Source organism: Mastigoproctus giganteus, chromosome 2 (assembly GCF_048544385.1).
Source record: "Mastigoproctus giganteus isolate SK-2022 chromosome 2, ASM4854438v1, whole genome shotgun sequence".
NCBI classification, from domain to species: Eukaryota; Metazoa; Arthropoda; class Arachnida; order Uropygi; family Thelyphonidae; genus Mastigoproctus; species Mastigoproctus giganteus.
Genome location: NC_143576.1, coordinates 109,466,169 through 109,479,209, shown reverse-complemented (window position 1 = coordinate 109,479,209; position 13,041 = coordinate 109,466,169). Strand labels below are relative to the sequence as shown.

General features: G+C 37.9%; 1 protein-coding gene across 1 annotated transcript in view; it reads left to right on the top strand.

Moving 5' to 3' along the window:
* Positions 1 to 13,041, top strand: part of LOC150089489 (uncharacterized) — a 74,392-nt gene that overhangs the window by 53,908 nt on the left and 7,443 nt on the right. Inside the window, exons 3-4 of the mRNA XM_090389519.1 lie at positions 1,994 to 2,197; positions 6,607 to 6,792. Of these exons, the coding sequence (XP_090245645.1) occupies positions 1,994 to 2,197; positions 6,607 to 6,792 (390 nt within the window). The remainder of the gene's footprint in view (positions 1 to 1,993; positions 2,198 to 6,606; positions 6,793 to 13,041) is intronic.

Sequence of the window (13,041 nt, the reverse complement as noted above, 5' to 3'; positions counted from 1 at the left end):
GCAAGATTTCAGTCCCCAGTAGTTCCACAACAAAAACTTGTAAAAATGTCCCACAGGGGTTATTGCTATCATTATCCATGCTATCACGAATAATACTCGATATTAAAATTTTCTTTTTTATAACCAGATATTTTCCCCCATTTAGTGTCCCAACACTTGTTGGAAGGTAAGTGTATATTCTCTTGATGAAGTAAAACCCTAATTGTTTTGAAGAGTTGAAACTGTACAGTTCAAAAAAAAGTTGACTTGGAACAATTACGAAAATGAAGTTCTCGAACGTTCATCAGGGGAGGATTGCAATACGTGGCCCTGCCAGTGTCGATTAAATTTGTTCCCGAAATAGCAGCCTCCCCAAAGTAACAGTGACACGTTTGTTAAAACTGCATTACGCACATAATCATTGTGGCGGTTGCCGACGGTCTCGATCAACTAACAGAAAACAGGTTCTTGTAATTAAATGTCCTGAAAGGCTCGCATGAATGAGACAGGACTACCTTCAGGCAATTACTTTTACTTAATGCATCGTAAGTAGTTTGAACTGCATGACGTCACCGAACTGTGGTCTCCTTGGAAACAACAACTTGAGGACGAGCGACAACAAAGATATCGAGTTATAGGGGAACGCGTAACTTGAAACTCCTCTGTTCCCAAACACGGAAAACGTTTGCAGAATGCATTGCGAAATTTTGAAACTAATAAATGCACCAGACAAAGTTAATATCTTTGTTTGCTTTATTACGATCAAAAGAACCGTCGTCTGGCTCGTTTGTTGCCTCCTTTTGAAGGCAGGGCCGGCATACGTAATGAAATGTCCTTCAAATATGCGCGGTGTTTGCAGCAAGTTCTAATCTTTACACAAGAGTGCGCACAATACGTTGTGATTGTTTATGTTTTTTGTTACAACTGTCTGGAAACTAATCAGATTCTTTTGATTACGATGACGTAAACATCTTTTGTAAATTATAAGAAAATAATTGATCGCTTAATAACGGGAATGACCAATTCTGCAGGTGATGCTATCCGTTCATTAGACGAACGTCTATAAATAAAAGATGTTTGACTATTGAAAAGTTTAATTTCAAAAGATTAATTTTTACTTCCAATGCTTCCATCGCAGCTCTCTGAAAATCAGCTTATCTAGCAGAAACCTTTCTGTTGAAAGAATGGAAAACTAGAGGCCTGATAGAAGAAATCTGCTCGGTTGAGGACGATGTTTAAAAAGCAAAATACAGCAATATTCATTATTACACTTCTTGGAGTAATTTCACGAGTGAATTATCTCATGACTGGTCCCTTATTGTTGGTCCCCTTATTGTCACTGGGATTCATTAACAAGATTGGTGAAGCTATTTGACATCAAAGGTTCATGTCGAATTTACCACTGTTCAGTGTCATCCGTAACTTCTGAGCTCCTGGTTGTAAATGCTAAAATACGTCTTCAGTAAAAGGTCGCAGTAATATTACATTCACTTGCTGTCCCTTTCAGGGACACCTGGTCAACCGCTTTCTGGATTTCATGTTAATACGGCCCTACCAATGGCATTTCATCATATTAAATGACTTTCAGGAATTCTCTTATGTGGGAAAACAAGATTCGGACAGTACATCAATAATGCAAGCATTGATATATACTTATCAGCAAAGACATAATAATTATTTTGTCGTGTAGAGCAATGGTTAGACTGCTTCGTGAGTACTGAACTCAAGAGTGGAGTTTCCATTTCGGGAAGGATGTAGAACTGCTGGAAAGGGTAAGCGAAGAGCGAGATTAGTTACGGGGGAGACTCCATATTTGCAGAACAGTAGCCACAATAAGTTGCAATATTTTTAAAACCAGGAATGTGTAAATTTAAATATTTAGATAGAAATAATTAAAGAAATGAATGAAGATACAAGAGTTCAATTTATTAGCATTTTTATTTTATCTATTCTTTTACACGGCTTTATTCCCTTGCATCGTTTTACTAATTCTAATTATGACACTTCTTTACAGATGAAGAAAAGGAACTTCTACTTCCGAACACAACAACATCCATGCTGGTCCCCAGCCTTGTGGAGGGAACAACGTACAGCGTTATGGTGTCTGCTGTGTTTGAGGGAAATCGGAAAAGTCATTCGCCAAAGATGACAGTGCGAACTTTGGTGCCTACGTTGGATCTGGTGGTGGCGGATGAGATGTATCCAGAACAAGAATTAGGTAAGAGCAAATGAGATGAACCGACAGGCCTCGCAGATATTTACGTTTTCATTCTTGTATTTTTAGGTGTATTTATCGGTTTCATCGTTGTGTTCTCATTCACCCTCAGTACATTAGTACAGGAGTTTCAATTAGCCATAATTCTAGCCCACATTACTGCCAAATACTGTGCTGTTTTTGTATTCTCTCTATCTTGTAAACTCCACCGACCCTATGTAGTTCCCCCGTAGCTATGTATCCAAATATCAGAATGCGCAAAGGCTTCAGGTATGTGAGAGTTCTAAAACATTCATGCAATGTCCCACATTTGTCCCATTGCATTAATTCATGTAATGGAAAGTGTACCATATTTGCCAACTTATTACAAGAAGCCAGACCTATTTTAAAGCAGCTCACTACGAGTCGCCTTGGTATTGCACTTTAAATTACTGACAGCTCATAATCTCAATTACTTTTGTCGCTCGACACACACCACCCTACCAATCCCTTCAACAGTGGAAGACTAAGCACCATAAAAACAAGATTTGACGACTTAGAGAAGAAATGTAAATTTTCATAACTCGTGTTGACTTATTTCACAATATTTTATTTAAATTCGATCGAAATCAAATTTGTACATTTGAAAGGGAGGGGGGGTTCTAGCATATCCCGTTAAGTATAAGGTTTAATATCAAAATAAAGATATTAGTTCAACCTCAGAACTTACGGTTTTCTTTTGCGCACATAAAACAGAATGGAAAATCTACAAAACCACCATTTCAAGTGAGAGTTCTTCACTCCAGCACGGTCACCTAAGAACTATGACCTTGAACTTTGAAAAATGTAAGTGCTGTCAATTCAGTTTCAGTACCGAACCTAATCAGAATTATTTAACTCGTCCGGATTAATTCATCGATGGTAAAACTATAACCACGAGTAGTCAGTTGTTGGTAAGTATGTATACCTTCTATCTTAGATTTCACGCGCATGATTCCCTTCAGGTCTCGTCTGTAGTTTCGCGTTCTTTTAAGCTCGTGGTTCTAATGAAATGCTTATGCAACGCATTTCCTTCTATGACTACTCACCCTAGCCTCTCCAAAAGACCAGTTCTTCTCGTCCTCATCCATTTTCATCTCCACATCAACTATTTAATAAACAAGTTACAAAATGCTCAGCGTAAATTTGTTAAATGCCTGTGTTTTTGCACTCACTCGGTCCTCGGTCTACAATCGTTCCCTATTATTTTACGCTTTTGTAATCACTTTGGCAGCCTGTTGCGCAAACTTCAGCTCTTGCCAAAGGGTTCCATCATCAAATGCATGACTACTCAACGATCATGACTTCGCATATTCGTACCACTTCAGGTTTAAAAAATGGACAATTTAATCGCCTCTCAATAATTTTTTTCCGTCTCAGTCCCCCATTTTATATTTTATATTTTAAAGTAATAAAAAATAAACAAACACCAGATGCCAAGAATCGAATGAGCACATTGGAGAAATTAATAGAAAAAGCGAAATACTAGGAAATCTGAAAGCGAGCCAATAAAACCTATCAGGAAACCTATTTAAATAAATCCGGCTTAGAAATTCGAGAAACAAATACAGCTTATTTGTTATTTCTTACATATGCGATTGGATTACAATGTAACAGAATACACCCGAAAAAAAAACAAAAGCGCTGACACGAGTTATGTACTGGAAAACAGTTTTGGCAAACAGGAACGTGGCTATTCAAACGAAAACTGAAATTTTCATTTAGTTGGACGAAAATTCCAGAGAAGGAGAGGTACAGTCGTGCAAAAGTGTGTATGCCAGTATCACACTCGAAAGGCATTAAGAAAATCCTGAGCCTTTTGAAACTATTGCTGTGTGTAATACAGTTGCGAGTCTCGTGACAGAACTAAAGGAAAATTTAATATGCAAAGAGTCATCTTCTTGCGCCAATGCCAGTTTCATATTAGGGATTTTTCTCCTGTTTTACTTCAAGAAAAAGCGACATCTTACCAGAATGGAACTGAGTAATATCCAACAAAGAAATAAAGATACAAAGAGCGAGGACTTCCTTACTTGACTTACATATAAGGCCATATCTGTGATTTATTATTTATTTTATCAGTTTAAAATTTACCATAGGATACATCATTGCTCGACTAACCATTTGAACTTACACCGTTAATGTCTTAAGCTTTATTCCCTAGTAGAATAAGGCACTCATAAGTCCTGGTGGGAAATTTGATTGAGTTGTCTAAGGGTTTTAATAGATTGAGTAATCGAAACGTTGACAACATTCTTACTCTTGCTCAGATAACACACGAGAGGGTCATATATTTAGATTGAGGAAGAATGTTACAGGGCCTTTATATCATTAGCAAACAGATATTCAACTTGATATTCCCATCAATATCATTAATAAATATCAAAAACAGTAAGGATCAAACAACACAGAACCCTGAGGGATTCAACTCAACAATTAGTCCATGTGACATTCTGCCTTCGCACACTGCATCAATCTTTTATCCGTAGCACTAACTTGTCCCCAATGCCATACTACTCCAATTTGTATAGCAGCTTTTCATGTGGAACAATGTCGAAAGCTTTGCTGAAATCTAAGTGTGTGATGTCAAATTGTTTTTTTGTATTCTCTTGTATTGTCAAATTGTTTTTTTTTTTTTTTTTTTTTTTTTGTATAAGTCAGACTTACAGGTTTGTAACTGCAGGTTTGTGCAAATGTCTGTCCTGTTTGCAAATAGGACAGACATTTGCACATCTCAAAAAAATAGGGATCTCCCATGAAAATAAAAATGCTCTTAATAATTAAAGGTTTGCTTACCTCTTTTGATATAAATGGAGAGACTCCATCAGCTCCAGGTGCCTTTTAATTACAACAGTTTCTCTTCCACTTTTCTCCCAGTTATCATAAAATTATTTAGCTCCCATTTAGATAACAATTCTAATATCTCATCCCTAAAAATTCTTTAAGCAGGAATATCAATGCAAAATATTTATTTATTTTTTTTAGCAATATGAGCAGTCATCAGTATTTATGCCATTCATATTCAGTGGGCCAATGTGGCTCATTCCTTTTCTTCAAGTTAACATAAGCAAAGAACTCTTTGCTCATTTTCTTCCCATTCTCAGCCAAAGACTTCTGGTAATCTGTTTTAGCTTGTCTAACCCACTTAGCAATTTGACTGCAGTTTATTACAAGACACATGCCTACAGTACAGTGTACTGTAGGCATGTGTCTTGATAATTTATATGCATTCTGCGATTTTTTCCTCGCAGGTAGAAGCACAATGGTTATAATGGCAGTCTTCTTGAAATTCGAATTAAAGTCCCCCCCCCCGGGGGTGATAAATGCCAGAGTTTGAATTCTGTCATTGACGCGAGGAATTTCTATATGCTTTTTTTTTCACAAAGTGACTGAGTTAGTTGGTCTCGAGTGAAGATTGCATGGTTTTTAGCTTCCAGAAACTAGGGTTGTTCATCCTGTAAATAGCAAACTGACCGAAGAATACACGCAATTACAAACAATATACTGACACTTATAGCCTTAGTTGCGTTGGCCCTTAACTTAACCTAACATTCAAGATTTTAATTCTCTACCACGAGTCTCATCAGGTTTGTCTGGCATCCGTTTAAATCTAGACCTTGTAAAATACCTCTTAGTTGGTATAAAACGCTAAGTAACTTTTATGATTACTTCTCCTAACACTTAACGTTTAGAATTTGCGGTTGTTAACAACGTCAAGTTGGCCTCGCTGAAAAGAATTTAAAAACTCTAAGACTATTGTAGATACCCTTCTTGAAAGAAAAATTCTCTTACCTTTACTCTTGACATTAGTTGTGTCTTTTAGTAAATTCCACAATGATTATTGCAGCCTACTGGTTCCTCTATCTGAAGATTCTTAATACTTTTCATTAAGGATTCCATTACACTAATATTACTGGCTTCCTCGGTTCTGCATTTGATTGGAGATAATTGATATCTGTTTTCGATTCTATTCAGTCCATCTGGATAGGTTGGTTGTTGTTGGGTTTTTAGGAGCAGCGGCGACTAAGGCCATGGTTGCTCCGTGTATATTGTCTGTGAATCGCGTGTGTTCTGAGGTCGAATTTCTATTCGCTCGACGAAAAACCCGAGTTTCCCTCGCCTGAGACCGACTAACTGAAAGTATTACCAGAAACATTCCTGAAAATACTTTCAGTAATCGCAGCATTTCCAATAACTCGTTGAAAATTATACTAAGCCACAAAACTGTTTCCGAAGTGCATTGCCTCTAAATGTGTAAAATTTTTGTTTTTCTGCATCCAGAAGTAACGTTCGTATATTTTTGACTCTTAGTGTATATTTTAAGAAATTTTTCTTATATCAATATTTAAAAACTGATTCTATTCTTGCATATTAATAACTGGTATCTCTTGCAGAATGTAACTGTACAGAGCCGGGAATGCTAGCATGCACGAGGACTGCGTATAGTATCGCCTGTACCTGCTTTCGTGGCTACGCAGGTCAGTGGTGTGAACGTTGTGCTCCCCACTATTTTCGTGCTGATAAAGAATGCAAGTACTGTTCTTGCACGAACCTCACGTCGTCAGGACGCTGTTCAATAGGTAAGAAGCATTTATCTGATTAATTTAACACCACGTTTTCTAACCCAGCCGCAGTCTGAAGGAAGTTGCCAGGACTTTCTGCCAAAAATTTTGATGTTGTTTCTCCTTTGGCTCTAATCTGTAAACAACATTTCCAGCACAGATATAAAACTCATATAAATCAAATACAAACCTAATGCAGTAATAGAAAAATAACAGAGGATATTTTTAGTGAGTGATAGCAATCCCTTATAAAGGGTATACTTTCAATGTACTTAGCCCATATCTAGGCCTGTTCTCCAAAAGTTCTAATATTGTTTAAGTAAGGTCTTCTAAAATTGGCTAATTAGTGTTTTGGAGAAATTTTAAATAATATTGACCCGCCTCTAGAGATTCTCTCTGTTACAGTCGAAAACTGTGTTAGATACACTTGTATAACTTTATTTTATTGGTGCAGATTTAAATTTGAAGTTCAAATACTGTAAATTCCTTTCGATATTATTATTAAATACTATAAAGAACAAAGACACTAGGAAATGATCCAAAGATACTCTAAACCAATGTAGAAAACATCTTGGAAGACATCTTCTACAACTGCGATCATCAGAAACATACCCCCCCCCCCCCTCCACTGCGCCGAATACAATTCTGCAATGGACTTAAATTCCACTTGCAAACAATTTATGGACAGGAATTCGTACTCAAACAAGTCATACTTGAACAACGTCAAGGTAAATTACACATACCCGATATCCACCCCTATAATCATATGTTGCCAAAACGTTACCTTTTTGACAGCATAACCAATTTTGAATTCATAAAAATTTAAAGGCATTGAGTATATGTTAAAAATATCCATCGTAAATTAATTAATGTACGGACAAGGTCTTTACATTTTTTGTACCATAGTGGTATACACTGCCCTACCATTAATATCTGGACACCCCTCCATGGATGGGGAAGCAGATCCTATGCATGCAACACGTCACGGAACCTGCTATAAATATGCACACTGGGCTTCGAATAGAGAATTGCAAAAGTGGGTATGCAAGATGCCACGTTCAACAGAATTAACAGACTTCCAACGTGGAATGATAGTAGAATGCCACATAAATAAGCGTTCTGTACAAGACATCGCAGTCACTCTGGAGATCCCTAGGTCAACGGTTAGTGACGTCATATGCAAATGTGAGGAATGGGATTGAATCTGCCAAAAAAACGGCCTGGTATACTAGCAGAAAGACAAGAGAATTCTGTGAAGAACTAGATGACTTGAGACAATGGCAAATCGTAATTTACCATTGTCTCAAGTCACACAAACCCTCTGTGAGAGTATTGCGCTAGTAGAATACGAAGGACGCTCCATGATATGGGTTATAATGGTCGTGCAGCTGTTCACAAGCTACTGATCACCTCATCAAATGCTATACGCCGATTGACACGGTGTAAGGAGCGCGAATCCTGGACTGTAGAGCAGTGGAAAATAGTTCTATGGACAGACGAGTTGAGGTTCGCACTCTACCAGTCTGATGGCCGTTCCTGGGTGTGGCGAATGCCAGGGGAACAGTTCCTTCCTGATTGTATGATCCCAACAATGAAGTTTGATGGAAACAGTGCCAAGGTATGGGGCTCCTTTCATGGTTTTGCTTGAGCCCATTAGTCGTTATCGACAAAACCATGTATGCTGTGCAGAATCTGGACAATTATGCACCTCCAACATTATGGCAATACTTCGGGGAAGGCCCATATCTGTATCAGAAAGACAAAGCACCATGACATATTGCTCGGGTCGTGACAGAGTGGTTTGAGGACAAGTTGGATTGGTCAGCCCAGAGTGCTGATCGGAACCCTATCGAGCATGTTTGGGATGTATTGCATCGTCTGGCACATCGAGATCTCCGCTCCGAAAGAACAAGGCAGAACTGGTGGCTGCGTTAAAGGCCGAGTGGAGGAACATATCACCTGACATTTATAAAAAGCTGGTTGAGAGTAAGCCGCGAAGATTGAAGGCCGTCATAAAAGCAAAAGGTTTCAGCACAAAATATTAAATGACACAATAAAAACTTTTTTGTTTAAAGGCAGGTGTCTGGATATTAATGGTAGGGCAGTGTATATAAAAACAGAGGATTAAATACGCGTATACAGACGTTGTGGTCATATTACTTGCAATTTAAGAAGCATTCACTTCAAATACAGTGAATGGAACATTTAATATTCAAATGAGTGGTAGTTCCATGTCTGAAGACTCACGGTTCTATTAGATGCGCCACAAACTCTACCGTTCCAAGCATAACCGTCAAAGTTAGAAGCGCAAAGTAATTGATGCGAATCCCAAACTCCATCAATATGAAATAATCCTACCGACAGTTCGGGTTTAGTAAATGACATGGATTCATCCGGCCTGCTCGGGAGAATTTATCTAATTCCATTTTATCTATAAATGCCGTCATGTATCTGCGTATAATCATCGAGGATAAATAGGCGTCTTCTGTAAATGTAAACCGTACGCCTCGGTATCGACAAAGATTTGCTTAAAAGTCATAATTTATGATTTCGCAACTTCCAAAGATTATGTTTAATTAAAGGTTTCTTTAAAAATTGAAAAATAAACAAATAAAAATCCATAACTTATTAGAATCGAACTTCTGACGCTGGGCAATAAGAAACCTTTAGCCGTCTACCGAAAAGATCACTACGATTGCTCACAAATTAGCGTATTTTAAAGCTAGACCGGAAGTGCCTTTCTTTATACAGACGTGGCAATTTTTCTGCAGTAGAACTACTCGTATTACGACAAGGGACATTGGAGTAGCGAAGGAGAGAATATTTTCAGACACATTCGCGTTGTCTTCATCATTTGTGCGCAGTTCACTGGCCTTTCCACGCGAAAGGTAATATTTCTTGACAGCATCGTTTCTCTAGACTCAGTTCCCGATTGAAAATGTCACAGCCGTCAACTTTAAGCTCACCAACGGAATTTTAGACCATACCGTTGTTCGTGCGGCGTCGGGAGAGACAGAGCTATCTGTGTACTGACATTGAAGCATCAATCCTACGAAGATCGCTGGTCGATTACAATCCTTCCCCCCTCCCTCTATTGATGCTCTGGACTTGCTTCGGGATGCTTCTACTCGTATAAAGATGCAAATCCAGCTATTCCAGCCTACGCTTATGGTGGACCTTTCGCGTTATAGAATGCTCGCTTGGAAAATTACCTTACTGCGTTGGCCAAAACACCGCCCCAGGCGGGCAGCAAAAATACAACATATTGAAACTAAATGTTTGAAATTCTTAGCACGAATTTCTGAAAGAAGCGCTTGTGCGCCTCCTGGAATAGGCACTAAGTGACTGGACCCCAAACTGTTAAGTTAGCTGACCCATAAGAATTATTCCGTGTCATACTATTTTTAAACTGAAAATATTCGTGGAAAGTTGGATAATAAATACACAAAGGCATAATAAATTTAGCATAAAATATAAAAACTCTGTTCCTGATTCATTCTTCAAATTAAAGTACATTCCAGATTTATTATCTAAGAATCCAATCTCAGAAGTTAGTCTCTTGTGTTGTGTGTGTGCACCCATAGACCCTGACTTTAATGTACTGAATTAATATACTGAATTTATTTATTGCGTTGGCAATGAATACACTACGTCCATAATGCGTTGCACATCGTATTGATATATTGTGAGTAAGGTCATAGTATGATAATCATATTACGATATACACTGTGGTGTCAATTTATTAGGTACACCCCTGCTGTGAACACAAATGGTTTGTCCCACAACGTTGCAGGTCACATGATCAGGGTTGTGAATATAAATGCAGCAGAACAAACTTTCTAGTATCAGTTAAATGTACAAACCGTAGCAAGAATGGGGAAAAAAGAGTGATCTAACGGACTTCGAACGTGGCATGGTAGTAGGTGCAAGACGTGCTGGACAACGCATCTCTGAAACGGCAGTTCTCCTGAACTTTTCACGCACCACAGTTTTCAAGGGTGTATCGAGAATGGTGCAACGAAAAGAAAACATCCTCTCAACGGCACTTCTATGGAAGAAAATTGCTTGTTGATGAGAGGTCAGAGGAGGATGGCTAGAATTGTGCAAGCAAACGGACAGGCCACAATGTCGCACATCACGTCAGAATACAACCTTGGTGCGCAGAACAAAATATCCCAACGGACCACTAGTCGCACTTTGTTGTGAATGGGCTACAACAGCCGACGGCCACATCGCGTACATTTGTGTTCAATGAAGAACAAGAGAGCTCGCCTCCTGTGGGCACAGAAACACCAGCACTGGACTATTGAGGATTGGAAAACAGTTGCTTGGTTTGACGAGTCGAAGTTCCTGTTGCATCATGTTGATAAAGGCTCAGAATTTTGCGGAAACAACATGAATCCATGGACCCGTCCGACACATCATGTCGGACGACTGCTATGCAAGGTGGTGGGGGCAGTGTTATGGTGTGGGGAATGTCTTCTTGGCACACGTTGGGTCCATTGATACCCACAGACTCGCGTCTGAATGCCATATCGTACCTAAACATCGTTGCTGACCAAGTGCATCTCGTTCATGTTGACAGTTTATCCCTAGTCAGATGGTTACCTCCAGCAGGATAATGCGCCGGTGCACAAAGTCCGCATCACTATAGAATGGTTCCAGGAACATGACAATGACTTTTCTTTGATGCAGTGGCCGGCTCAGTCCACGGATCTCAGTCCCATTGAACATCTTTGGGATGAGCTGGAAAGGGCTATTTGCTGCCTACATCTCCGTCGAATATCAAGGAACTGCGTGACACACTCATGTCTGCATGGTACTCCATTCCTGCACAACGTTTTCAGCATCTTGTTCAATCCATGCCTAGACAAATTCAGGCTAAAGGAGGCTTAACACGCTACCAGATAGGTGTACCTAATAAAGTGGCAGCACAGTGTATACCTAGATGAATCAATGGAAAACGCATAGTATATATACAAAAGGAAAATATGTATAACTTATCGTTGTATACCCACAATACTTCGTCTAGGGTCAACCACCCAAAGTTAAAAGCGATAAGGGGGTCTCTGTTTCTGTAATGATCAGTATGCACTATGGCGAAATTAATTCTGAGGTAGAATAACCAATATTGAAGTAAAATAATCTATAATATGACATATAATAGAATTTGGAGGTTTTATAATTTTGAATAATATAAACTAACGTATATTTTAAGAAAATTATTTTAAAATACTACAACGTGCTCATTGATCATCGTTGACCTGACAGAGAACTAAATTATAATTTTGCGTAGTATTCAAAAGTATAAAATCTCAAAATTCTATTATTTATTACGTTATATTATATTATTCTGAATTCTCATATTTGCAAGTTCCTTTTTGAAAAAGGATTAGGAAGGCTATTTGCAAAAACCAATAATTCCAAATAAATTGTTCATTTATTTAGTTTTAAATAAAGTTAAGGTTTCTTCACAAATTTTAGTGTAGAAACAGAAATATAGAAACACAAACCATAAACAGAACTATACTTCGATCATAATTGAAAATAATTCTGAAATGGAATTATTAAACAGGTTTTAACAAATATGAATTTGTGAAATGATAGGAATCAGTGTATCAGGGCGGTAATGGTGCGAAATTAATTAAAATGCGTAGATAGGTCGGACTTTTACAGTAACGCGTACATAACCACAGGACCTTCAGTGATTGGTGAGTAGCAATCAAAAACAGATAACTCCTGCTAATTATTGTTGTTTTAATTCTAAAATATAAACCGAATGTTGTTTTTAAGTATTAAATATAAATTTAAGGATTCTCAGTATTTCGAAATCATAAAATACCTAATTTTGTTTATCCATATTCAGATGATACGAAGTTAGGAGGACCATCTTTTCCTTTCGTGAATTTTTGTGGATAACAGATTTAAGGAACAGAGAACAGAGAATTTAAGGAACTATTTGAGGAACAGATTTAAATTGCATAGTTTAAATTCTTTAGGCAGTCATAGCAGAGTCTCATCTTTTAAATGAATTCAGATTAACTTTTTGGCGATATTATTTAGGACAGAGGTCATATCAACTGCAATAAAACCTGTTCCCACTCTTACCTTTTTGGTCAAGGACCCATTAAAATAGAACAGATGAAAAATCTCGCTTCATCAGTTACCTTACAAATGTTTATGAAAAATATTCAAGGTCAAAAGAGATCGGGGCATTACAGATGACATTTAGATACTGTTTAGAAATAATGGTAAATACATGAAGGA